Genomic DNA, 25,839 nt, shown 5'->3' with positions numbered 1-25,839 from the left:
TCACACTGTAAATATCCTGAGTGTTCATTTAAAGACAGATAGAATGCGTGACGTTTTCATGCCCGGCTGCCCGGGATTTGAACCCGAGACTCCGGTGTGGGAGACTAAACTTCTACGGCTGCTCAAGAGGGAATCCCTACTCCATAGGGGACATACATTGTATTGTGCTTATGAGCTTCAGGCAGTAATACTTGTCAATTAGTGTCCTACCTGACACCAGGGTATAAATATCTCAATGAAGAGTTTTTAGAACGAGCGACCCCCCCCCGTCCGCGAACAGCGTTTTACCATCACTGCGCAGTAGCCTCGCCCAGGGGCTTCTTTCGCTCTACTTAGAAGAGTTAGATAAAGTAAAGTAAAGTATTGTTTTGGACCGGGACAGAGGGGCGCAGTCTCAAGCGAACTTGAGCCACGAGAAGCACCACCGAGCGCGCTAAAGCGTGCGAGTTGCCGTGCTGAACGTTGCGAAGTTCGCTTGAGCCTACTCAGCCCCGTCCAAGTTATGTAACGATAGGCACAGAATCGTAAATTATCGCGCCCCCTAGGCAATGCCAGCGGTCCCGTCCATTGGGTTCAATGGACAGGTGGCGCCATCTTGAGAGGTTTTCAGCTATACTTTCAATGGTGTGACGTCACGTTCTCTTTCTATTCATTCATTCATTCATTATGAATAATTATATTGGATTAACATACACTACCATACAGAGATTTGTTAAAAGAACGTTTTTTTTGTTTTTTTGTTTTTTGAATTGCAGCTTTGACTGAGGGCACAATTGAACCAGATAGACCTGCAAGGGTCCATTTGGTTCCATTTGTAGGCTACACCCTCAGAGGTAACACTCATGCTTTTGTGTGCACTCTTTCAAGTGAATGCAGACACAGCCAGACACAGAGAGAGGGAGGATGCATTAATAAGTTTAATTAATTGTCAGTGTGTCCATATATTGCACATGCATGTGTGTTGGTTTAACCATATGCTGCTGACAAGGCTGTGGAACATGCAATAACTTGAATAGACCTTGAATACTTGCAGAACATCTGAGAGATTTATTTAGGTGGATGGTTTGAGGCCCGAATAACATTTATAGTACAAAAAAAAAAAAACTTGAACAGTTTGACATTTTTATTACAACTAAAACACAGATCACATTATTTGTACAGATTTACTGTGAACACATGCACCATCATGATGGTAGATTTTGGTTCAGCAGGTCAGCTTTGTGCTACAGGCTCGAGTATAATTAACTATAGAACAAGAAGAATGAGAATGTGTGTGCGCGCACGTGCACACACATTCTCGTGCGCGCGCGCGTGTGTGTGTGTGTGTGTGTGTGTGTGTGTGTGTGTGTGTGTGTGTGTGTGTGTGTGTGTGTGTGTGTGTGTGTGTGTGTGTGTGTGTGTGTGTGTGTGTGTGTGTGTGTGTGTGTGTGTGTGTGTGTGTGTGTGTGTGTGTGTATAATTGTGTTATGTGGGGGGAAAAGAAAGATTCTGTGTGTGAGCGCCTTCACTCACAGACAGGTCCCTGCTCAATTATGTACTGCCTACTGTGTGTGTGTGTGTGTGTGTGTGTGTGTGTGTGTGTGTGTGTGTGTGTGTGTGTGTGTGTGTGTGTGTGTGTGTGTGTGTGTGTGTGTGTGTGTGTGTGTGTGTGTGTGTGTGTGTGTGTGTGTGTGTGTGTGTGTGTGTGTGTGTGTGTGTGTGTGTGTGTGAAGGGTGTGTCTGGGAAAGCAGCTGAAGGATAATAAAAGAGGGCTCAGACACTGTCTGTTGACTGGATGTGTTTCCACGTCAATTCATAAAATCAAGTGACATCCTTTTGCAATGCATTCACTATCAACCGCTGTGTTAAACCTGTTGGTCCTGCAGCTTGGTTTGAATTTCTGTGCAGTACACATGCTGTACAAATGTAACCAAATGGTCCCATTTGGTTACAGTTGTACACTCAGAGCTGCAGGTGTTGTGGTCATTGTATTTCACATGGCACTCAAACACACTCTTTTGAACTCAAGTTCAAGTTCAGGCTATTCAAATATTACACTTTTCATTCTTTATCAGTCTTGAGGTGCATGCACAGTAAAAATCTTCAGTATTCATTTAACTCTTAGTGTAAACGTGGACCCACAAGGGCCAATTTGCGTCCATTGTTAGTGTTTTTATACTCCTGAGTTAAATGAACACTTACGATTTTACAGAGTGGTTGTCATAACATTTGCCCAAATTTGAGTTTGGGATAGTATGGGTGCTTACTTCAAGTGTGTGTGTGTGTGTGTGTGTGTGTGTGTGTGTGTGTGTGTGTGTGTGTGTGTGTGTGTGTGTGTGTGTGTGTGTGTGTGTGTGTGTGTGTGTGTGTGTGTGTGTGTGTGTGTGTGTGTGTGTGTGTGTGTGTGTGTGTGTGTGTGTGTGTGTGTGTGTGTGTGTGTGTGTGTGTGTGTGTGTGTGTGTGTGTGTGTTCATCCACATGTGCATGTGTGTGTCCTTGGGCAGTGAAAGGCTGGTCAGTGTTGACACAGCTATGACCATTAAGGTTTCTTATCTGGTTTCCCAGCTACTGAGATGCCACACAGTAAAAATGCTCAGTGTTAATTTAACGGGTACAACGGGTACAAATGGAACCAAAAGGACCCGTTACGGGTCCATTTGGTTCCATTTATACCCGCTCCGAGTTAAATGAACACTGGGAATTTTACTGTGTGTTGTTCAATAGCAACGGGTGCCAACAACACTCTACTACTGTACACAACATGGCCCTGGCTCAAACATACAGGACATGCGGTGCCTTGCATTGATGTGATTGAACATTTGATTAATGCCGACGATGACTGTGTGGATGAGTGGGGTTGGTTTCACAGCGTTATCAAATGCCAGCTGTCTTTCTAGTCTTTGTTTGACTAATCGTTCCATGTGGCAAAACACGGTTGACGGAACGTTGAACCATTGATACTACAGCTAAGTGTACAGGCTAACCTGTGGAACATACTGTATACATGTGAGACATTCTTAAAATGTCTTGGAAAACTGTTTTATTGTATGTAAATAGACTCCAATATCTTAAAATGTTTGTCTTTCTCGACTAAGTTTCCATTGGCGCTGGTTGTAGGATTCGACTATCTAATAACTTGCAATGTGTAGAAAGTGGCAACAATGCCGTAACAATGTTTACGTATGGGGTTTCAGTTAAAAGTGCTGCATTGGCTAATTGAAGTGGGACAAAGTGTTTGTTTTTCTCAAATCTCTGAGCCGTAGTATGAGAGAAGCCTTTGTAGATGGATGTCACAACGGCTACGGTGACTTCAGCAGTGTGTGTTTTCTGTGTGTGTGTGTGCGTGCAGACGTGCAGGTTAGGCTTTGGTGGTTATGCTGATGAGTTGGGTCAGGTGTATGTGGTTACAGAGTTAGTAAATGAGACTTGGCACGCCCCAAGGGGAGCTAGGAATATAAAGGAACTAAGTTCAGGCTCTGGTTCCTCGCCTCCCTGTCCTTTTCGCTCCCGCCAACTCTTTCTCTGTGACTATCACTCCCCCTTTCCCCCACCTCCTCTCTTTCCTCTTATGCCTTGTCTTTTTCCATTTCACTTGTTTACTTTCCATTGTTTCCAAAAAATTGGAAAATGACACACTTATTACCATGCCTTTTCATTTTGCCTCCAGTTGGATGTTTTTAGGCAGTTCTTTCGTTGTTTTCTGTGTTTTCAGAAACAGACTTATCAAGCTGTATTCTATTCACTGCTTCATCCATACAGAGACCACTTCCTCATTAGTTGTTTTGCTTTTAGATTTACCATCTGTTTACATTCTCCATTAAAATGTTACAAAACTTAGTGGAATAATTGAGTCAAATTGACTAGCTCAAGTGCAGGCGCAACTTGATTTACATAATAATAAATAATGAATAAATGGAATCCAGTAGCTTCCTTGAAATCCAAACAAACTACAGTTTGCTTTCTTTGGAAACTGTTTGGCAGTAGTGTTAAGTATAGCGGGAGTTATAGTCAGTGGGCTAAACATCCCTGTCCATTCGTATGGTCCTTTAACCGCTGGAAACACTAGCTAGTGTTAGTGATGCATGGGTCGACCCACAACTCCTGTCCCATGAGGTGACCTGCGGCTCAGGCGGGTTCGGGTAAGATTCAGATGCAATTATTGTGTCAAAAAATTAATGGGTCGGGTTCGGGTTGGGTTCAGGCCATTGATTAACACATATTATTTCAGGTCTTGGGTCCAGTAGGTCGGATGGGTTGGGTTTAAAAAAACCTTGACTCCCACTCCACTATTCTGGGGCAAACATTTAGTGAAAACAAGGTATAACTTGTGAGTTTGTAGATCGGCTATTTCCCGGTGAAGATATTTAGTGTAGAACGAAACGAAGGCCCAAAGCCCTGGGGGACCCCGGTCAACTAAATCCCACCTAGGGTTTAAGTTGTTAAAATGTGACCCACCCCCCTTCTCAGGCCGCCAGGTCCTGAAGCTATGATGATGCCATGAAACCTCACATGACTCCCTGATAAAGCATTATCTACTGTGAACCCAGGAGAAAAGCCCCCGCAGTCACTCTCTGTTCTTTTTGTTTGATCTACTTGTACTGTAAACCCCCTCCCCCCAACTGATAGAGTCCTAAGCATTGATAGGGAACACTCTGTACCCTGTACGGGCCACCTGATGTGGAAACACAGAGGGATAGTGGGTGCGTCTCAACACTTGGCCCCGGCAGGGCACTGCCACCTCCAGCTTTTGCCCACGCTCTGTCAGAAATGACAGGGACCCATGCCGCTCCACTGCGCTTGTCCTTAACGAGGTCTAACGAGCACTAACGAGCGATGAGAATACGTGCACAGCCCTTAATTGCAGCAGTTTTGGACCCTGTTTGTTTGTGTTTGTGCACCAGTGCTTTTCCTGTCTCCAGAGAACCCCCCGCTTTCTAGCCTCTTTTCTATAACACACACACGCACGCACGCACACATGAACGCATGCATGCATGCATACACACCACACACAGATTTACCAGCCATTTAAGATTCCAGCAGTATGTGCACGATGGAAACATTTGTATGACTCATGAGGTTGGTGTTTGGCAAGGTGATAGGTTCTGCATTGGAAAAAAGCAGTTAATAATCTCTGGTATGAGAGAGAAAGAATGCAAATATTTATGTTTAAATAGTTTCATCTGCTATTATTTTCAGCAGACCGATTAATAGCGCTCTTTGATTTTAAATAAGGCCACAATCTGATATAGCCTAATGTATCGTTTCCATGCATCTCTGCGTCATTAGTAATATCACTATGGCATGTACAGTAACTTGAAATATTTCCACGAGTGCTTGTTTGGAATTAACTATCCTGCCATAGTCAGAAGTCATTTGTTTTGCAGAAGATCCTCTCTGCTCGTTTCACAATGGCATTCCGTCCCTCCAACCCAGGATGACAACAGCAACAAACAAATCAATTTGAACACTGTGAGAATGCGGTTTCTTTTCTCACTATCCCAGTGTGTTGCTCTGATGACAAGAGGTGGATGTGGGGCTGTTGAGAACTGAGATGGTTAGAAAGCACACTTAGAAAAGAAAATGCTGATCCCATCTCAGATTCATTCCATTTGGCTTAATGAACCACATCGTCTGATAAATTACAGGTGGCATCTGGTGCACCTTAACTATGGAAGTTTTACAATGTTCACACTTTGTGTATGTTGGCGGCCCTAAAAGTGACATGCAACTGGTCGCAACTGACCCCCTGAAGCAGTGTGCTTCAGACCACTGAAGCACATATTGCTGTAAATTACTGATAACATTTTAATCACGGGCGATAGGCTCATGAGTCTTCAATCCCTTATGTAATTTATAAATATTTTTGCCTAAAAATCTTGCATAGTGCAGCTTTAGCTTGCGCCAAATATACTTGGAAATCAGTTGTAGGAGGGTGAACTGGTATTTAGGCAGGCTGCCCAAATAAAATAATGATATGGGAAACCCAGGGATGGAAAGTGGATGTTCTGCGATACTAGTTGTTTTCATGGAGGAGTCGTGGTGGAGTAGGGAGTCACCCTCTGTCTCACAGATGGGAAGCGCAGTCATATCGCATCGTACGGGAAGAAAAACATGCTTCCACGCTAACCCCAAACACAGGGACTGCATCTTAAAACAATGAGGATTTGGTTGTTATTGTACCATGTTGAAGGTCACTTTGTAGGACCTTTGAGGGAATTGGAGTTGTGTTGGAAAATGCATGATAACTCGGGACAGCGACGGACACACAGCTTTTCATGCATTATTGGTACATCGCGGCATGGTATTTATGCATTTAGGAGGCACTCAGTATAGTGGGTGTTTACAGAACATTTGAGTGACTGGCTCTTGTCTCTTATTTGCTTTACCTCTAGTTCTCAGAAGGCCTTTGTATCTCAACTCTTAACCAAAGGTTGTGACAGTAGTCACTTGAATATCAGCTGTCAGCAGCTGGGACTGAAGTGTATTTATCTAAACCATTAATGCCGGATGAAGAGCTGTACTGATACAGTAGCTAACCTATGTCGCTCATCTTTAGCTCCTCAAGAAAGCAGCCTCAGCAGTATTGAATTGAACATGACTAAGATCTGAAAATGTACGTCCTACCTAATCCAATATCCAGTCTTACTGCATGCAGCCAGGTGCATCAACTGGACACATTCTATTCATTGGTGAGTTTGGTAGACTTGGCCCAAACCCCAGACTTAATGAAAATATATACAGTATACTATAGTATACTTTGTTTTCATTTTCACTACCATTCGGTGCCAATATTCATCAGTTGATTTGTGGCGTTTCATTATTTTCATTGTTCTCCTTAGACCTCGTCATCTCCGTAGATTACGAGAGTTGATTAATTACCTTTTCCAGCTGTGAATAGCCGGGTGAACATACTACACACCTAAAACGCTGTTTGAATTATAAATCATTTATATGGTCTGGAATTGGGATGCCGCTCTTGTTTATGAGCAGACCACCGGGTTTTGTTGGACCGCCCAACTCACAGTGCGTCTATCCAATCAGCTGCAGTGTTTCCATTGTAGGTTACATCACAAATTCCATCTTATCGCCTGTCAGTACCGCTCTTCAACCAGACAGTTTAGGGTGTTCCCCCCCCCCCCCCCCCACACACACACACACACACACACACACACACACTTACACACACAAATCATTAAGCACTTTCAATCTGTCGTGCTTGTTTTCGAAAAATTTCAACATTTAAAAAAAACAAAACAAATGAATCACAGAAATAATCAATAATTGGAGAAAATAGCAGATCTAGAGAGCTCACAACACAATGTGTTTCTGTGCGACGCATTGTGAGCTTGTAGATTGGCTATTTTTGCTATTTGTTGTACAATGCAATAGGGCAGGGGTCTTCAACGTTTCAGGCCAAGGACCCCTTTGCTGAAAATAGCCAATCTACAAGCTGCGAGTCGTTGCGAGTTTGTAGATCTGCTATTTTTGGCTAATGTTACCCTCAGAATAGGGATGCTAGGGTTCAAGTGGTTAATGTAAAAAATAATCTTATAACACAAAGATTTGGCGGCCCCCCTGTTGTAACTCTGAGGACCCCCTAGGGGTCCGGCCCCCCTGCAATAGGGCTTTTAAGCATCTAATTTTTCCGTTTATTTTTACTTTTGAAATAGATTTTTTTTTTCAAATGTCCTTTTTATAATGTGTTTATTTTGCTCTGTGTTTTGATGTCTTAATGATTAATGTTTTATTTAAAGCACTTTGAATTGTTTTGGAAAAGTGTTATACAAATAAACTTGCCTTGCCAAATTAAATAGATACATTGCTTCCTTTAACTTAGACATCAAAACATAACTACATAAATCCATTTTAATTCAGCAGTCACAGTTGTTGTAATACAGTACATTCTTGCTTTCCACAGATATATTCAGGGCTGCTCTTGGCAGAGTGCAGTCGTTAGTTAGTTGTAACAAACCTTTTTGAGTGTACATTGCGTGAGTGTACCATATAGACGCATCCATTATATATCATCATATCTATTTCTCCCACACACAGGTTGGAGCAGGCCGCTGGCTGTAGGCTACAGCTAGGATCGTGTGTGTGTGTGTGTGTGTGTGAGTGTGTGTGTGTGCGTGTGCGTGTGCGTGTGCACACAGCAGGTGTTGTGTTCCATTGGGGCTGGGCTCACTGACTTAGCTCAAGGCGCGGTGATATATATCGCTTTTATGCGAGCTTTTTTTGCTATTTGTACTCTCGGGGGTTAGAACTGATGATTTTACTGTTTAGTACCCAAAGCTGGCGAATTGCTGTCGATGAGCAGAAATCATTATTATCATTATTTCCCACTCAGAGTTTTGAAATGCAGTTTGAGGATTTGAACTGGCCACCTTCTAGTCACGAAGCCAGTTATCTAATATCCATATCAAAATAATGACAAATATGTTTTGGTTATTTTCCCATTAACTTTGTATTACAGACATACCCTGAAAGTCTGTGGCAGGTAAAACGCTCTCTCTGGTAGTAAAATGGCTGCAGTGCCCAGGGGGGATGCTTGTTGGAGCCCGACCAGATTTGTTTACAACATGGCTTCTTGTTTTGTTATTGTCGTTTTGCCTTTGGGTCCCAGTACTTAGATGAGCCTCACACTTTTCCAAGCCAGAGAGAATGAATGGGTGTGTGAGAGAGAGAGAGAGAGAGAGAGAGAGAGAAGAGAGAGAGAGAGAGAGAGAGAGAGAGAGAAGAGAGAGAGAGAGAGAGAGAGAGAGAGAGAGAGAGAGAGAGAGAGAGAGAGAGAGGTACAATGAAGGCATGGCTCAATATGAAATCAAATTAGTTTGCATTGAATGAAGAGAAGACATTAGGGACGAAGGGAATTAAAAAAAAATTAGACACCTAAATGCATGAGCCACGGTTTACCCAGAATTTAGATGGGAGAATGGCAGTAGTTTTTTAAAGTCTGTGTGATGCGTCACCAGTACATGGACAATGTCTGTCTGTTGCTCATGGGATTTCCTGCTTGGCGATACTATGTTGACGGACATAGCATCATGTGTTGATCACTACTCTCCTAGTGATGAATACACAGAGATATGCTTGAAAACAGGGGTGTATTCCTTTAAGGACCTATAGAATTTAGGTTGTGGAAGCCTCTGGTATTATGCAGATTATTTCCAACTCCTGTGTGATTTCTTTTAGGTCAAAACAAGATCTGAATAGGCAAACAAAGATTTGGTACAGGTGATATAGATTTGTTGCATGTCTTGTTGTGTTATGTTTTTGTTGTGAGTGTGTCTGGACCCTAGGAAGAGTGGCAGTTAAGTTAACAAGGATACAATTAAAGAATAAAGAATGAACGAGAAAAAAAAGAGAAGCGGGACAAATTGAAAACTATTTAAAAGGCAAAAGATATGAGGAGACAGAGTGATTGAGAGACATTTATGTGACTGTGTATGTGTTAGTTTTAGTACGCTCTCTTTTCCTGTCAACCACATTCAGGTTTGACAAGTCTGTCTTTGGCTGTCGAACGGTGTCTGTGGCCAAATCGGTTCGGCTGCCAGTGGCTTCCACAGATTCCTGCTGTAGAACGATGGGTTTAATGGGCTTGCTGTGGTTTTGCTGGGTCATTCCAACCTTTTCCATACCGGCCCAAAATGCTAGCTCAGAGCTGTTGTTAAGAGAATCGTTTTAGGCCTGGACAAACATCCACCATGGAAAGTCAACATGGAGGTGATTTGGGCAAGTTACACGTGGAACCAAATTGTCCCTAAGGGTCCATTTGGTTCCACATGTACACTCTGAGTTACAGACCTGTAAGGGTCCATTTGGTTCCTATCAATCACAATAGGGACCCCACCCCCTGGAGTTGAATTAACGCTATGGTTTTACTGTGTATTGTGTTTGTGTTTGCAAGGTGGTGTTTTATTTTTATGATCAAATCCTTTCAAAGCTGCTTAGCATGCAAATGATCCTATTGTTTGAGAGTAACAACAGGGACTGAGCAAGCCTCCATGAGGTACCGGTAATCAATCATAACACAGAGGCTTTGTGAGGCTTCTCACTTATTGCTCATTGTGTTTTAATGGTAAATACATTTTTGTATCTACTGTACAGTATACAACACAGAATTCAAATATTGTTAGAGAGTTACTGGTTGGCTTTGCATACCTTTTCAATTAGTTGAACTTCAATCGCATGTATATTTCCTGTCATAGAGGAGTATGCATGCTGTACATAAGCAACAGTTGTCCACCTTGGATTGGTAATTTAGAAATGGAATTGCAACTATTCAATGAAGCCGTATCGGCACAATTCTACGTGTGCCCTGCCAAAATGCATAAAGCTGTCAGCTTCCAAGATGAATGTCATTCAGTCCTCCCAGCCTATCCCACAATCCCGACCTGTCTGAGCTGTCTACAGTATACGGTGCATGTTGACGTTGATATGTGGACATTTTGCACTGTGAGACTCTGCTGAAATAGGTGAAATCAACTCGAGACTTTTCTGGACCACTTCTCTACTTTTCACTCTCTCTCTCACTCTCTCTCTCTCTCTCTTCCCTGTCTCTCTGAATGTGTCACACTCACTGTGTTTTTAATCTTGTCTTCTGTCACTCTTTCTTCACACGCGCCAGTCACACACACACACACACACACACACACACACACACACACACACACACACACACACACACACACACACACACACACACACACACACACACACACACACACACACACACACACACACACACACACACACACATTACATTACATTACATTACATTACATTACATTACATTACATTACAGATACAGGTGGTAACTTATCTTGGGACCACTGTATCTAATTGGCAGTGTAGAGACTTGCTAGTCTCCTGCCAAAGAAAGTCAAGGTCCTGTTACTCACCACAGAAATAGAGAAAACAACTGTCCTCCCTTTATGGCATCTGTCCACCTCCCTCTTCCTTTGTTCCACCTTGACCTCTCAAACCCGACCGTTCACACCGAACCCTTTTGCCAAGGCCTAAAAGGTCCGTGGAAGGGAAAAGAGAAAACAATAGCCATTTTGTATAACTCGCTGTATTTAATGTGATAAGCTGCTCAGTTCTGAACCCAAAATGTGACCTTCTGCAGTGAGGTAACATGGGGACAATTGAAAGTAGCGTTGATGCAACAATGGTACTGATATAGCCTACACAGTACACATGTCTTGTGAATAGGGATGCACATTTTTAAACTTTATCATTAAAGGTGCAGTAAGTGATTTAAAAAAATAACAAAATAAGTGTTAAATAGCTCTATTCTGATAATAATCATTTCTATAGAGCGTTTGTTCAGTAGCAGTGGTCTCCCTGTCTCTCCAGCTCTTTAGTAAACAGAAAATACTTTTCCAGGTCAGGATACCAATTGTAAGTAAGCTGAATTATAATATTAAAATAATGACGATTAAATCATATTAAACGGTTAATCATTAAAGCTTCACTATGTAACTTTCCCGTTCTACTCCGGATTTGAAACCGGGTCTCCAGTTAATAGAGCCTGCCTGCTTGCTCAGGGGAGAAATAGAATTTTCAGGTGAACATTTTGTCAAACCAGAAACAGGATTGTGTCAAAGGTCGTGTTTAACCTCAAGAATCTATCAAGAAGGTTTTGTCATTGACTAACTTGTACAAATATAGGCAGCAAAATGTTGTTAACATATTATATTATAATATAATATACAGTATGTTATTAGCAACAAAACAAAAAATAATGCGATGAAAAATCTTGGTCTTGGACAGGTACAATAGCGTATCAATTAGCAGCATTTTCCATCAATGTGTGGGTAATTGCAGATACATTTCTAATCAAAGCAGCAATGTTCAATCAAATGTGCAAAGAAGTCAAGCATAGTATATACATTAGGGGTGTAACGATACGTTTTAACAACGATTCGATACGTATCACGATACTTGGTTGTCGATACGATACATGAACGATACAGGTTAATTTAGAACGATACGATACGTTTCGATTCAGCGATTTAGTCGATACGATACATGAACGATACAGGACAGGTTAATTTAGAACGATACGATTCGATTCAATGATTTAAAATCGATATAGTAACTATTTATTTACCCAAAAATTCTGTGTGAAAAATAAATACCTGGATACTGGATATAAACCCCTCTTTCTCTTTTCTTCTTCTTAAAAGTACTTAGTATTGATATAATTGATTATTTGCATTGCAGAACGATTCGATACGATTATTTGCATTGCAAAACGATTCGATACGATTCAAAGTCAAACGATACGATATTTAGCTGTTTGCATATCGATATAGTAGATCGTTGAAAATTCAAAACGATGCATCGATGCAGTTACTGTATCGTTACGGGCCTAATATACATAGAATAAGCAGCAGTGTTCAATCAAATGTGCAGGATGACGTCAGGCGTACATAGAATAATAGACTATCAGTTCCTACACTTATTTTTTATCCTATGCTCTTGTTTGTTGTCCATGTCCTCATTTAGTGCTCCTAAATCTATAGGATCCCTTTTTCTTTTTTTTATACAACATTCTTGTCTAACAGGAACTGTCATAGCTTCTACAGTGGTGCAATCACTGTGTTGTGTTCAGAAAGTTGGCGTGATGTTGGCATTGAGATGGGCATTGTGTTTTGTTATTGCGTAATGTAAACATGCCTTGTTTGTAGTCAGCCAGGTCTGAGGGAATGACCGTGGGAATGGATTCCCTAACATGTGATCCTTTTGCCTGATATTGGTCATGACATAAACTTACGTTTGGTCAATTGTATTTGACTTTGATATTAGCAGTTTGTGACAGAAAACAATATTCAATATTCATATGTATTAACATCAAAGCATTGCAACGGTGAGTTGAGAAATTCAAGTATTCTAGAGTTGATTGTCACAAATATATGACCAGTTATGGTCATGTTTGGTGTGTGTGTGTGTGTGTGTGTGTGTGTGTGTGTGTCGTGTGAGAGATTCAGAGAGAGACACACACAGGTTTGCGTGCATATCCACGTGTGCATCCATGCATCCTTGTGGAAATGCATGTGAGTGCACTCAGTCCAAAGTACGTATCCCCCTGCTTACATAATGAGGTCCATGCATTAACGCTTTCCCATGACGCACCCCTATCAGCCGGAGGGAAGAGGAATCTCATTTCCTTTAACTTTACTTCCTTCCCCGGGCCATAGACGTTGTCCATGGTTTGCGTGTGTGTGTGTGTACGCGCACATGTGTGTACATGCACACTATCTGTGGGCGGACCCATTGTCCTCATAAGGATAGGTAGACTATTGTGGTAATTGAGGACATTTTTCTGGTCCTGGCTTTTCACAGGGCTGTTTTAAGATTAGGGGTTAGGGTTAAAATTAGTGTTTAGTTTAAGGTTAGGGTAAAGGTTAAATTTTTGCACATAGTGGTGTGAGTTTAGCAGCTGGCAGTTGAATGAATGTATGGATAGAGGACTCTGGCAGACTGTAGTCAATGCTCCATGAAAAGGAGCGATAGGCAGAGGCATAAAAAGTTGAATGAATGTAGAAAATTGGTCTAATGTCCTCCTAAGTATAGTGTGTGTGTGTGTGTGTGTGTGTGTGTGTGTGTGTGTGTGTGTGTGTGTGTGTGTGTGTGTGTGTGTGTGTGTGTGTGTGTGTGTGTGTGTGTGTGTGTGTGTGTGTGTGTGTGTGTGTGTGTGTGTGTGTGTGTGTGTGTGTGTGTGTAGCATTTGTACTTTTACGAGCTTTCAGTGAGCTTTCAGTGATGATCAGTGAGTTGTGAGGATTGGGTGTGTGTGTTTTATGTCTGGAGTAATGGAAAATGTAAAGTGGATCTATCTGCCGTGGAGATGCATGTAAGAAGACTTACAGATATGATATGTAAGACATATAAGGTGATGATGAATGTATGGAGATAATGCAATAGCAAGGAATGAAAAGAGAACATTTCATGGAACTCACGCACCTGTCTGTACACACACGCACGCACGCACGCACGCATGCATGCACGCACGCACGCACACACGCACACAGTCACGCACACAGTAAAAGATACAGCACACAGAGAAACCGACAGAAGCAGTAAGGTATCATTACAAAAGTGTACACACACACACACACACACACACACACACACACACACACACACACACACACACACACACACACACACACACACACACACACACACACACACACACACACACATACACATACACACACATAGAGACTGCCCCACCCAGATCTCTGCATTTGAATAACAGTCAGTGTGAGTGAGAAAGTCTCCTACTATAACAAACTCCCGGGATTGACTGGGGAAGCAGAGAAACAAAGGACTTCTGTAGTTTCACTTGAGCAGAGAGGTGTCTTACATGCAAACCAACACACGACAGCACCTCTCAGGCTGTGTTTATAAACCCACTCGATCTGTCTCCACAGACTATTGAGGCCTCTCAAGATAAGTAGATATTCTTCCTTTTTTATGGAGGTTTGTTTCATTGTCCCTCCAAATTCTTCGTTTCCCCCCCCTTACTACAGGGTGTGTTGCAGGCCACCTCATCCGAACATTCGGCAAACATAGCAGATCTATAAGCTCAAAACACGTTGCAAGCTTGTAGATCTGATATTCTCTGCGAAGAGATTTGGTGTAAAGGGAGAAAATGAAGGGGCCATGGATAGAGCCCTGGGGGATCCCAGTCATCAGGTTAATGTGGTTAAAACGGAAGTTGTACTGTACATATGACCAGGCAGCAGATGCACAAACATCCACCTCTCTTCTCTTAGAACTCAGTGTTGCCTTCAATATGGTAGGTCATGTAATTTTTCTGTTTAGATTAGAAAACATTTTATTTATAACTTTTAAGGCGCGCCTGCGACTAATTCATCTATAAATCTATTTGTCGTATTTGTTGTAAACAACATCAGATGAAAGGTGACAAGAGATGTCTCTATCATGGCCCCAAAACTATGTCATGACCTGCCTGATTAAATCAGACTGGAGTAGACTGTTTCTTCTTTTGAAATATACTTGTTCAGGCTTGCCTTGTCTTGAAGGGTTTTGATATTCATTATCCCACCATGTGTGGCTGGGTGTTGTAATGCAGTCCTGTCTGATTGTATTGTTTGTTTGTTAAGCAAGATAATTTAGAAACTTGGTAGGAATGATCCGTGGGATAGAGACAGAAACAGGAGTGAGAGAGAGTGAGAGAGAGAGTGAGAGACAGAGAGAGGGGGAGAGGGAGAGGGAGAGAGAGAGAGGGGGAGAGGGGGAGAGGGGGAGACAGAACATAAAGAGAGAGGGAAGGAGGGGGATCCGCGATGTTGACAGCTTGAGAATATCGCTTGATTTATACTCGCGTTGCACACGCGTGAGAGAGGTTTCTCCTTACGTAACTGATTTATGTAATTGTACTCTTTTGTATGTGGGGTTACAGTATGTGGTTTTACTGTATGTGTGATTAAGCCACAGGGAGGTTTCTGGCCAAGACCCCTGCATTAAAGCTCTATTCCAGTGGTTCTCAAACATTTTAATTTGTATTGACCCCCATAACTCTCAGAGTGTACAGATGGAACCAAATGGACCTGTACGGGTACATTTGGTTCCATTTGCACACTCTCAGAGTTGTTACATTTGGAACCCCCTCAAGGAACCCAGAGGGTCCCTGGACCCCACTTTGAGAACCACTGTTTTATTCTATTTGGGAACTTTATTGTTCACACATGCATAGTAGACTCTATGTTAATTCATCCATTTGAAACTCTACACTAAGAGTGTACAAATGTCCATTTTGTTAGATTTTTTACACTCTTTGAGATAAATGAACACTCAGGATTTTACAGTGTACTCCATGTTTAGTGTGAGGCCCAGGGCCGTACATGTCGCAGTAAATTAACTTTGTTTTCAGCCCAATGTAATGTCCATCCAAAGTTCTCTTAGTTAATATTCATTTCTTTCTTTCTGTCTGGTTTCTGTTCCCTCCATCCCGTCTAATGTTTTTGTAAACACTGGGTAATCTCACATGGGTGAATTCATGTGTGCAACGTGGGACCGCACACGCACACGCACACGCACACGCACACATCTCCTAATGAGTCTTTGTATTGAGGACACATTCATTAACGAGAATTCCCAAAAGGGACTGAACCACAGTGTGAGGTCTACAGTCAGAACCCCCCCCCCCCCCCGAAAGAAAAGGTCGAATAGTATTTACAAAATACTTATTTGAAAGTTTGACTTCATATAAATAATCTCTCCTTTATTGTAAAGTATAGAGGGAGATAGATAGATGGGGGATGATGATGACATTGTTTTTGGTACTTGCACTGCAATCTGGTACTGCACATTTTTTTGACAGTGCTGCACCAGATTGAGCCCCCTGGGTACCCTTACAAAATACTTAACCACTTAAGCCCTATATACTTTGTCATACGACGAATTGCAATAACAGCCGACCTAAAAGCTCACAATGCACATTGGGTAGATTGTGTTTTTTCAAAAACCTTTGTGTTTTTGAAAACCTTCACCTAGAATGACATGCCCAAAATATGGACCCCAGGCTGAAAGTGGTTAAGGTTGTCTTTTTTTTTAGCTCACAAAGGTTGGCAGATAATTAGCTACGCTACATGAAACAAGTTCTGGGACATTCACTCAGACAATCACCGGAAAGTAATACAGTTCAAAGCCAATTTAGATTAACTCTTTGTGGTTGAGAAAACCCGTCACACTATCCAAAGTGGCCCCTGATAGGCTTAGCCTGTTTGGTACTCCATGCAAATACATACAAATGCAAAGAAATTAGACTTAATGTTTGACCTACACATCTCTCTCTCTCTCTCTCTCTCTCTCTCTCTCTCTCTCTCTCTCTCTCTCTCTCTCTCTCTCTCTCTCTCTCTCTCTCTCTCTCTCTCTCTCTCTCTCTCTCTCTCTCTCTCTCTCTCCCACACACACACACACACGAGCACACACTATACACGCATACAAAGATACATTTATATCCAGCAAGACCAACATGTTTCTGCCTGTCCACCAAAGTGTCAGAACCAACTGGAACTTCAACGGTTAATGACCTTTACTTCCATTGTCCATTCATGACCCACACAAAAACCCGCACATTTTCTCAGGTTGCCCGGGTGCCTCAACCACTGAATGTGCCATTAGAAAATAAATAACCTTTAAAAAGATATATAATGTGAACATATGCCAATAGATTTTGAACTGTAATCTCTGTGGGTGTGGTGTAGTGTAGTGTCCGATTTTTCCAAATAAATGACACAATAGAATCCTCAGTTTTAATTTACAACTCTGAGTTGAATTAGAACTCAAGATTTTACCTTGCAGCTGATCAAGCGAGCTAGGACTGGCTAAAACTAGAGCCATGTCCCCCCCATGTCTGTCTTTTAAGATTTAGAGCTCTTTTCCATACAAACACCCCTGTGTGTCACAAGTCACCTGAGGCAGTGGTTCTCAAAGTTGGGTCCGGGGACCCCCTGGGGTCCTTGTGGGGTTCCAGGGAGTCCCCAACAAAACGAGGAACAGTTTAAACACTATTTTAAAGTTTAAAGCCCTATTTTATTCTTTCTTATCAGCTATTTGTGGCTATTTTTGAACAATTTGTGACAATTATTTAACTTTTTGACATGCCCAAAATATGCACGCCTAGTTGAAAGTGGTTGATTTCACTGATTTTACTGGCAAAAACTTAGCCCAATGAGAGACTATGCAGATCAAAGGTTTCACTCTTTCCACTGTTATCTACCCACCTACCGACAGTTGTGGAATTCTGTACTAAAACTAATCCAACAACAAAAATCCTCTTTTACGGCGATCCCTGGCACAAAATCTTTTCAAATAGGGGTCTGTGGCCTAATCAATCAATTTGATGTCCTTGACAGGAGAATGTTTGAGAACCACTGACCTAAGGGACCCCAACACTGAGTAGTCGGACGTTATTTAAAAAAAAAGTTATAATAACTTCTCAGTAACTTAAAAATGTCTGATATAATCGTCCTCTTCTATACTCATACTATCCTGGAAGTATATTCATCCTAGCAGCGAGTTCTAAAGCTACTGCCTAATTGTGTTTCTCATTCAGATCAACTATGCACATTGTGTGAAAATACCTAATTGTAACGGCATTACCAAACATTTAGCTCTACACACAGAGCTTTGTTCGTAACCAGTGAGAACACACTGACAGATTTACTAGCAGTTACTAGGAGATACCACACATGCCTGGCTCACACCTGAGCAGTGAATCATGCCGGCATGGTTCAGATCAAGGTACCTAGGTGTCAGGTATCTGGATGTTAGTTGAAAACAACAGGGCCTGGCTTTTCCACTGTGTATGAAATGATAGGGGTGTTCGCATAGGCTGTTATGAAGGGCTGTGGTGTGAACTTCTGTGATTCCGATCTGAAAAAAAGTGTAACTAGCACTGTAGTAATACTTAATTTCCACCTCTGTAAGCTACCATGTGGGTGGAGTTACACACTTAAACACTTACGGTTCAAGTGGTTAACATGGTAAAACCCTGTTGACCGGGGTCCCCCAGTGCTCTATACTAGACCCTCTAGCACCCTCTACACAAAATCTCTTCCCCGAAAAGAGCCGAATGTTTGCCCCAGAATAGGGACGGTAGGGTTTAAATGGTTAAGTCTAACTTATAGGTCATAGTTGTAGGACAGCGTGGCTCACTGAAAATAACTGATTTTCAACAGAAAAACACAAGGTGTCAGTGAGTGATACAAGATTTTAATATGATGATTTAAATATGAATTGAAATTAGGAGTTTTTGCTTGTTTGTTTAATTACATCTCTGTCTGTTTTGAAAATTGCGCTGTAATGATTATCACTGTGATTAATGTCTTCTTGACTGTCCTTTGGTAATTTTGACAAGAAAAATAAAACACATTATTATTGAACCAAAAGAGGGAATATTTCCTGAAAAGCTTAGAACAGGTGTGCTATTTTAGATAGTGAAGACAAAGTTGACTTAGCGAGTGGAGCCAAAATGTTGAATGATTGCTCTTCTTTCCATTGGTGTTGAATGAGTAATTGACAGGGGGCGGGACTCATTGCTGGCCGTCTGGTTGGTCCAGTCTTTAAGTATGCGTTACGCATTACACAGTCCTCCAGCAACTTGTGGCATGCTGTCACTTCAAGCATTCTTTTAAAGTTCTACAGCTGCTTTTCATTCTGTGGGGTGCACTGTGAACTCATACAGTGATGCAAGCTCACTCTGACAACACATTGTCAGCTCAACATGTCAGAATCTATTACGCGTGAACTTTGACATGCATTTGCGCAACACACACAAATTGCTCCTAATTAGAAATGTGCCTGTGTTGAAAGTGATGAACCTCTAATGCCTGACAGTGAGTCCCCGGCTGGCCAGACCATTTGCTGCATGTCACTCCCATACTCTCTCTCTGTGTCTCTCTATGCTGTAGGTCTATCTATCAAAGGCTCAAAAAAGCCATAATAAGCACACCTCTCCTGTGTAAAAGCTGAAAGCTGTGTGTGTGTGTGTGTGTGTGTGTGTGTGTGTGTGTGTGTGTGTGTGTGTGTGTGTGTGTGTGTGTGTGTGTGTGTGTGTGTGTGTGTGTGTGTGCGTGCATGCGTGCGTGCATGCGTGCGTGCGTGCGTGCGTGCGTGTGTGCGTGCACATACCGATGCTCAAACGCCAAACTGACAGACTTAAACCCTCCAGATCTCCACCCATACACATTATTAGAAGGCACCCTCCTTTCTTGGTATTTACTACGTGAACCATCTCATCGCACATCAGAGGATTTAGCTCCAAGCCCGCAAAGCCATAATGTTAACCACTGGCATCCAGTCACACTTCATCATTACTGTTACTTAATCAAGCTTATTCATGTCTGTGTGGCCCTATGTGGAGGTCCTCAACTACAGTAATAACACATGGCCTGGTTGCTTTCCTGTTCATCCTAATGTCAAGGTGCAAAGCTGCTAAGCAACAATGTATTAACCACTTTCAACCTGTCATAGATGTCAAAAATTATAATAATAAAACGTCTCCAAGCTCACAGCACAAGTATGTTGTGAACTTGTAGATCACCTATTTTCACTGCATGACAACGTATAAAATAGGGCATAAGTGATTATGAGTTATGTTTAAGTTTGAACGTTCTTTTCCTTGATTTGGGCCAAAATAAGCAAATAAGCCTATGTGGTTAAAATCTAAATCTATACAAATCCAATATCTGCAGTTAGAGGAAAATCCATCATGTCTGTACTGTGTGAGTATAAATCACAGCAATGTAAAGCTGAATGGCCCTCAACGGCCTGGCTCCTCCATACAAATTAGAGTCATCAGTTAGATCAGATTTCTATTGTAGTCTTTATTTGGTGTTGGTTAGGTTAGTTAGAGGTTTAAAAGCAAGGATAGGTTAAGTTTTGTTTATTTGTTTATTGTTTGTGCTATTTTCTATTTGATGTTTAAAATCATGTTTAAACCATATTTAAAATCAATCCATTAAATCATGCAAATCTCAAAAGAAATCTCAATAAAAAACAGACTTCACTTTTCAACCCGTATGTGACAATCCTTTAATCCCTGCGTAGACTATAGGATTATAACAATTGCCTTTTACTGTTAAATTATTTCTCTCATTTTCTGTATAGCACTTTGGTCGATCAGGGTCATTTTTAAATATGCTCTATAAATAAAGGTTGAGTTGAGTATGGCTCCTAACCTCACCTAAATCAGTGGATGTCAAAGGGACAATTTGTGATGTTGTATGTTTGTGTCAGTAGTCCTTACTCATGGGGAGGGTGCTATTCCAATCATTTCCCTCTCTATTGCTGTTCATCTTTCTTCAACTCTCTGAAACACACTCTATAAGGCCATGTATGTGCTCCTGGTTGCAAGGATATAGCAAAAAAAAAACAGGAGGGGGAGCATTTGCCTCCTGTAGAGAAACAGGTGAATTCCTTAGAAGTCTCGAGGAAAGCACAGCGGAGACATGTGGAGACGGGTCTCTCTGAGCCCTCCACTCGCAATCCAGCTCAACATGTCCGAATCTATTACGCGTGAACTTTGACATGCATTTACGATGGCCAAAGCACGTGGTAGAAGCATCCATTAGAATGTTTATGAGGAATGTGTGCTTGGAAGTACACCTGAAATTTGATGACGCAATAATCACAGAAGAATGCACTGAAAGACTTGTAAAGTTGACCCTCCTCCTAATAGACTTAAGCTAGTCTATGCTGGCCATCGTCAATTCAAAGGCCAACAAACCCTGCAACTATCTCAAAGCGTTTCGTTAAACTGGTCTCACGCGCAGGGACGTCACGGGCTCTCAGAAGGTGGGGGGGATGGACTTTCGGTGGACTATACCCCTTACTTTACACTTTGGCTATTCAAAAATAGCAGATATACAAGCTCATAGCGCGGCACCGAGTGCCGCGCTATGAGCTTGTAGATCTGCTATTTTTGAAAAAGCGTGAAAAACATTTGTAACTGTCAAATGTAAACAAATTCTGTATTTTCAAAATTTTGCGTTTTTGGGCGGATTTTGTTAGTTTTTTTCGTGTTTTGGTTACTTTATTTCGGGGTTAGGGTTAGGTTATTTAATTCTTATTTTTGCCGATTTATTATAAAAAAATAATAATTAATTATTCTTTTATTTTTATTTTTTTCAAAAAGTGGGGGGTATGAAATCACGGATCTATGTGAGTGAGGGTGTCGCGTCGTACGCACAGTGAATGGCCGTGACGCCCCTGCTCACGCGTCAATGCTCCATGTTTCTTGCTGACCTAAAACTAGGGTCAAGTGATCACGTTCTCTTCACATGACCATGTCCACAAGACCACCGTCTTAACCCAGCTCTCTCTCTCTTTTCTGTCTCCCTGTAGGAAGACAATGAGATCCCGTCCAGTGTCTTTGTTAAAGACTCCCTCAAGTCCCCCCAGCCCGGCCAGATGGACGCGGAAGCCTTCCAGCCTGCTCCTTCTGTCACTGGTTCTTTCAATGGCAACCGTTGCCAGGAAGAAGCTCTCCAGACGATTAGCCTCTCTTCGGATGAGGATGATGTCATTATGGGGAACCACGAAGAGGAAGAGATTCTGGAGGCCGATGCCTCGTTTGGCCTCGCCACTGCCTTGCCTGCTGAGAGAACCCGGGCTGAGAAGCTCAAGCGTTCCAGCCTGAAGAAGGTGGACAGCCTGAAGAGAGCCTTCTCGCGCCAGAGCATCGAGAAGAAGATGAACAAGATTGGCACCAAGATCGTGCCGCTCGACCGGCGTGAGAAAATCAAGAAAAGCCTCACCCCGAACCATCCCAAGAGCCCCACTTCGAAGAGCTCCTCCTTCAAGGTGTCTCCCATGACCTTCAACGTCAAGAAGGTGAGAGACGGTGATGTCCCCATACAGGGTGGGGACCTAGCCCATGTGGAGATACCACCTTTGGGCAGATGGGATGAAGATCTCCCCCTAGCAGAGAATGGAGAGCTCCCCCTAGCGGAGGTCCATTCCCAGGAAGGTCTGGTCGAGGACGGAGGGGAGATGCCAACTTCTTCCACTCTGGGGAGCGTGAAGGCGGAGCTGTCAGTCAACGGAGAAGTGGAAAGTGTTGAGTGGGATCTGAATGGCGATCGACCCGCTGGCCTGGCAGTCCCAGAGCATGATGAAGAAGAGGATGAGGAGGAAGAAGAAGATGAGGAAGAGGAGGTGGTGGTGGTGGTGGTGGTGGAGGAAGCAGCAGAGAAACACCCTGATAGTCCTGTTGAAGTGGTGGCAGAGCCTCTGATTTCCACAGCAACCATTGCTGTGGAGCAAGTGGCTTAATCTTTAATTAGATGATTTAATTGAGCATAAAGTTACCCATTTTTGTTTGTCCACTGCTTTTATGTATATTGAACTCCCCACTGCACACAACTTGTCCTTCTATTCTAAGCAATGTTTATAAATCTCCTATTCTTACATTTAAATTAAATTGTCTTAGGTAGTCCTGCATACATGTCTCTGACTGTCACCCCTGTAGATTTCTCTGATATCTTATATAATCTACATATCTGTAGGCAACAAGTTCACTCTTCAAACCTGACCAGAGGACCATACACAAATCACTAGTGCCTATTATCCAATGCAGGTGCTCCTTAGAACCTCTAGCGGGGCTGCCCAAAAAAAGCAACAATGCGCCAAGGTGCCGTAATTCACTTTCAGCATCAAGAGCAGCCCATCTTCAGGATGTTGTGCCAACAGTCTTACTCCTGCGATATTTATCTGGACCTATTTGTCTTGCTGACAAATAGCTTCTTTGTTCTTTGTGCCTTTGTGAAAAATGGTAAATCTTAGGCAAAGGTAGTACTGCCCTCAGCTTGTGTATGCAGTGTGTTGCCAGGATGTCTGAGACTTGGTATGGGGAGATTTTTATACCAAATGTTCACTAGAAAGGTATTGGGCTATTTAAGATTAGAGTAAATTAGGGTAGTTAACAAAAGTATTGGTGTAATAATTTAGCCCAAATTCTTTGTGAACATTTTAGGTATTTAGGTATACATTTTGGAAAAAGGTATTTAAAAGTTGCTTATTTTTTCTCCTTTACTTGGACGTAGCACTCATTTCAGACATGGTAAAAAAAAATATATATATATATATATATATATATACTTACATGAGGTAGAAAAGTATGCTTTAAAACATCAAAACAATTGTCTACCCTTGCTGAGTTCATCATGTTGTTTTTTATTTGGTAAATCCCTCCCAATGGGTATAAATAATTGTTAAGGATTATTTGCAGAGGTCTCTGACATCAGTGCAAATGAAGCATAACAGATACTAGGTAGAGGAAATTCTATTACAGATGAAAAGAGTCATTCAGGTTTGAGTTAAGCTGTAGCTTTCCTTTCTCCAGACATTGTCGCATGGTAGTCTCACGTAGCCAGACAATCGGAGATTGCGGAAGTTTACAATCGTATGGCTACAGAAGATAGTCGCAGGGCAACTGTGAAAAAAAAGTTTATGCACAGGGATTACTTCTAAAAACTTGTACAGCGTTTAGTAGAAGCTTTACTGCCTTGAATAGGTGTACTTTATAAATGTGTCAATGTTTGTGTTACTGTATAAAGTCTGCTTTTCTATTTCATATATATATATATATACGTGTGTATATATATATAGCATGAAAAACTGTTAGATTACGTTTTAGTCATAAACGCTTGCGGAGGCAACACCATGGACGAGATGACTCCATAGATGACTCCGTACACACCAACGCCTTTGACTTAAACAAGCTGGTAGTCCTGGAGGGATGGATTCCTATGCCTTATGGAGATAAGAGTGAACTGCTTGTACCTATCACTGAGTGAGACGTAACACTCATCTCTGCTATGCACAACCCCCATGAGGGTTGCCTCTGGCTACTGTTTTAATAAGGTTTGATACTTGCCAGATGACGAGCTCAAAATTTCAACTTGAGGAATGGAAGAAGACCTTGTTAGAATCAACTACATAGTTTTTAAAATCCTGCTTGAGTTTCCTTTAAGTGCCTTCCAGATAACGTCATTCTTTGCAATTCATTAACATGCCTGTACCCTTAGTCATGATACTAAAATGCCATGACTCCCTAAATGAAACTGTTGAGCAAGCGATACTAGGTGCCTATGTTACATTCAAATACAAGACAGGTGGGAGAAATTGAAAATGAAAAGCAGTCCTGGGTTTGACAAATGACTCCTGCATGTCCCAGTTTTCTTGTTCCATCTTGAGGCACCTGGAGGAGAATGTCCCTGCAGAGGCTTCCGGGCATGGCCTCCAGGAGTGGGATGGAAGTGGCAGTGGCAAGTCTGTGTATTGACAGGAAATGGAATGTAGAGTGAATGGATATGGTGCTTGGGCTTAAGATATGGCTTAAGAAAAAGGGAGGTTTTTGAAATAGTACTGGAAGATGGAAACAGTGAGAGGTTTAAGGGGGTATTGCATGGGCTTTTTCAAACGGCTGGCACTTCTGAATGGGCAACTTCCATGTTATTGAAGCCATTGTTTTGACTGCAGCTATTATAAGCTTAGTGATGTCCCACTTTGAAACCGCCTAACCTAATAATGTCAGAATTATTTAAGAGGAAGACTGTTAGTCATTATAGAGGTCTGGGTAACAAAATAATTAATAATATGATGCATATGATGAAATTGAAATATATTCTGCAGTGCAGTAAGGCATATAGGGGGATGCAGAGATGGCCTTTCTTGCAATTGTTGCAGTGGTTTACTTTGTAAGGTGGAGTTAAACAGTCATACTTTATGAAATTACAAGCTAGTTATCTTTTTTCTGTGTGTTTTATGCTTAGTTGTGGAGGGAATAAATCACAGTAGCCTACTTACAGTACTAATAGTGTCAAATGTGTACATTCTATGCAGAGGTTCATTTAATTGGTTGTGAGGTATTCTCTGTTATTCATGAAAATGTTTGAACTCGTTTTTTGTTTTTGTTGTCGTTTATAAACTAGATTTGTGAATGCAGGCAGATGTCTCACTCTCAAAGTCCCTTTTCGTTGTTTTAAAATCTGTTCATATCCAGATTATTCGCAGGGAGCCATTTTGTGCCAGAATGCTCAGTCTCCACACATCCACAATATGGCCCGGAGTTAGGAATAGCAACACTCTTGTCTATATTGAATTCTATATGTATACGTTATAGCTTATTTAGATCTGTAAATCACTTAAGCCAAAGAAGCTTTTACTTCATAGCAGAAGACTCCTAGTCACTGTAATGTTTACTCTAATAATGTATGCCTTACTATCATCATGTGGGCCTAATTAACCTACTGACTCAAACTTTTTAAGAGTTTAGTAGTCATAAATGCTTCAATAAAGATTTTGTAACAACA

At 41.8% G+C, this 25,839-nt stretch overlaps 1 protein-coding gene across 1 annotated transcript in view; it reads left to right on the top strand.

Moving 5' to 3' along the window:
* LOC308073453 (caveolae-associated protein 2-like) overlaps positions 1-25,839 on the top strand; it is a 27,484-nt gene extending 1,645 nt beyond the window's left edge. The window contains exon 4 of the mRNA XM_080412375.1: positions 21,869-25,839. Coding sequence (XP_080268501.1) covers positions 21,869-22,798 — 930 coding nt within the window. The 3' untranslated portion in view covers positions 22,799-25,839. The remainder of the gene's footprint in view (positions 1-21,868) is intronic.

Source organism: Gymnoscopelus braueri (assembly GCF_963280865.1).
Source record: "Gymnoscopelus braueri genome assembly, chromosome: 18".
Taxonomy (NCBI): Eukaryota; Metazoa; Chordata; class Actinopteri; order Myctophiformes; family Myctophidae; genus Gymnoscopelus; species Gymnoscopelus braueri.
The sequence above is the reverse complement of the archived record's forward strand: the minus strand, read 5'-3'. Positions and strand labels throughout refer to the sequence as shown.